Source organism: Oryzias melastigma, linkage group LG18 (assembly GCF_002922805.2).
Source record: "Oryzias melastigma strain HK-1 linkage group LG18, ASM292280v2, whole genome shotgun sequence".
NCBI lineage: Eukaryota > Metazoa > Chordata > Actinopteri > Beloniformes > Adrianichthyidae > Oryzias > Oryzias melastigma.
The window spans coordinates 2,179,548-2,180,693 of record NC_050529.1 but is presented as its reverse complement, the minus strand read 5'-3'; the positions used below and the strand labels follow the sequence as shown (position 1 = coordinate 2,180,693).

At 39.5% G+C, this 1,146-nt stretch overlaps 1 protein-coding gene across 1 annotated transcript in view; it reads left to right on the top strand.

Moving 5' to 3' along the window:
* LOC118600125 (selection and upkeep of intraepithelial T-cells protein 4-like) overlaps positions 1-426 on the top strand; it is a 7,078-nt gene extending 6,652 nt beyond the window's left edge. Inside the window, exon 3 of the mRNA XM_036216902.1 lies at positions 393-426. Coding sequence (XP_036072795.1) covers positions 393-426 — 34 coding nt within the window. The remainder of the gene's footprint in view (positions 1-392) is intronic.
* Positions 427-1,146: the final 720 nt, after the last annotated feature.

The following is a 1,146-nucleotide window of genomic DNA, read 5'->3' as shown; positions in this document are numbered from 1 at the left end:
TATATGTTTAACTTGAGCAAATTAACTGATACAAATGATAATTGCAGCTGAAACTCTGGACCAGAGCAAACTATGTTTATTCAGTTTCAAACGTCTGTATTTACAGAACCTCTTCCATTTCTGAGCTGAGAGCAGCGCGTTCACTGAAAGCTCAATGCAAACGCGCGCACACCAGCATTCCTGGCCTCCACATCTGGAGCGCGCGTAACCGCGCGTTGCTACGCAATTTTTTAAGTCTGGTCTCGAGCTCTACGCACAAATCGGGCACGCACTGAACGCACACTGAATCTTCAGTCCGGTTCAACATTTCCACGCACAGTCGCAGCAGCGCAGAGCTCTGACCAATCAGGGGCTCTGATTTGGGAGCTGCGTGTGTGGCCTCTGCTTCATAGCACTGAAGTGCTGAACATGATCAAAGAGAAATGAATCATTGCGGTTTGTGTCCGGTAAGTGTTTTCAGCTATCAACGTAAGTGTTTTCAGCTATCAACGTAAGTTTTTTCAGCTATCAACGTAAGTTTTTTCAGCTATCAACGTAAGTGTTTTCAGCTATCAACGTAAGTGTTTTTAGCTTTCAGCTTTAGTGTTTTTAGCTATCAACGTAAGTGTTTTCAGCTATCAACGTAAGTGTTTTCAGCTATCAAGTAAGTGTTTTTAGCTTTCAGCTTTGGTGTTTTTAGCTATCAATTTCAGCATCTTCAGTTATCAGCACTAGTATCTTTAGAGGCCAAATTCAGCTTACAGGATTCACACTAGCATTATCACTATATATCTAGTTCATAAGTTAAAAAAAAATACTTTTTTAAAGTTTTAAAAACTTAGTTTTAAAATGTTTAGTAAATGTTTCTCCTGTTCAGCCCGCGACCTCAGGTGTGTTTGGATTTTGGCCCCTTGTGTGATTGAGTGTAACACCCCTGTCTTAAGACATCACATGACCTACAGCTATATCTGCTGGTTTGACAGCATTCCATGTGACACAGGGTGTCTTTTATTTTGAAAGTCAGTCACCTGAACTACTTTCTATTTCAAAAGCTGAATGTTTTATGTGAAACAAACGAATCAGTGATATTTATCATAATTGTAACAATAAATACAAATGCCTGTTTTTATTTTTCTAAAGGTGTTGTACGAATTTGTGGCTCCTACT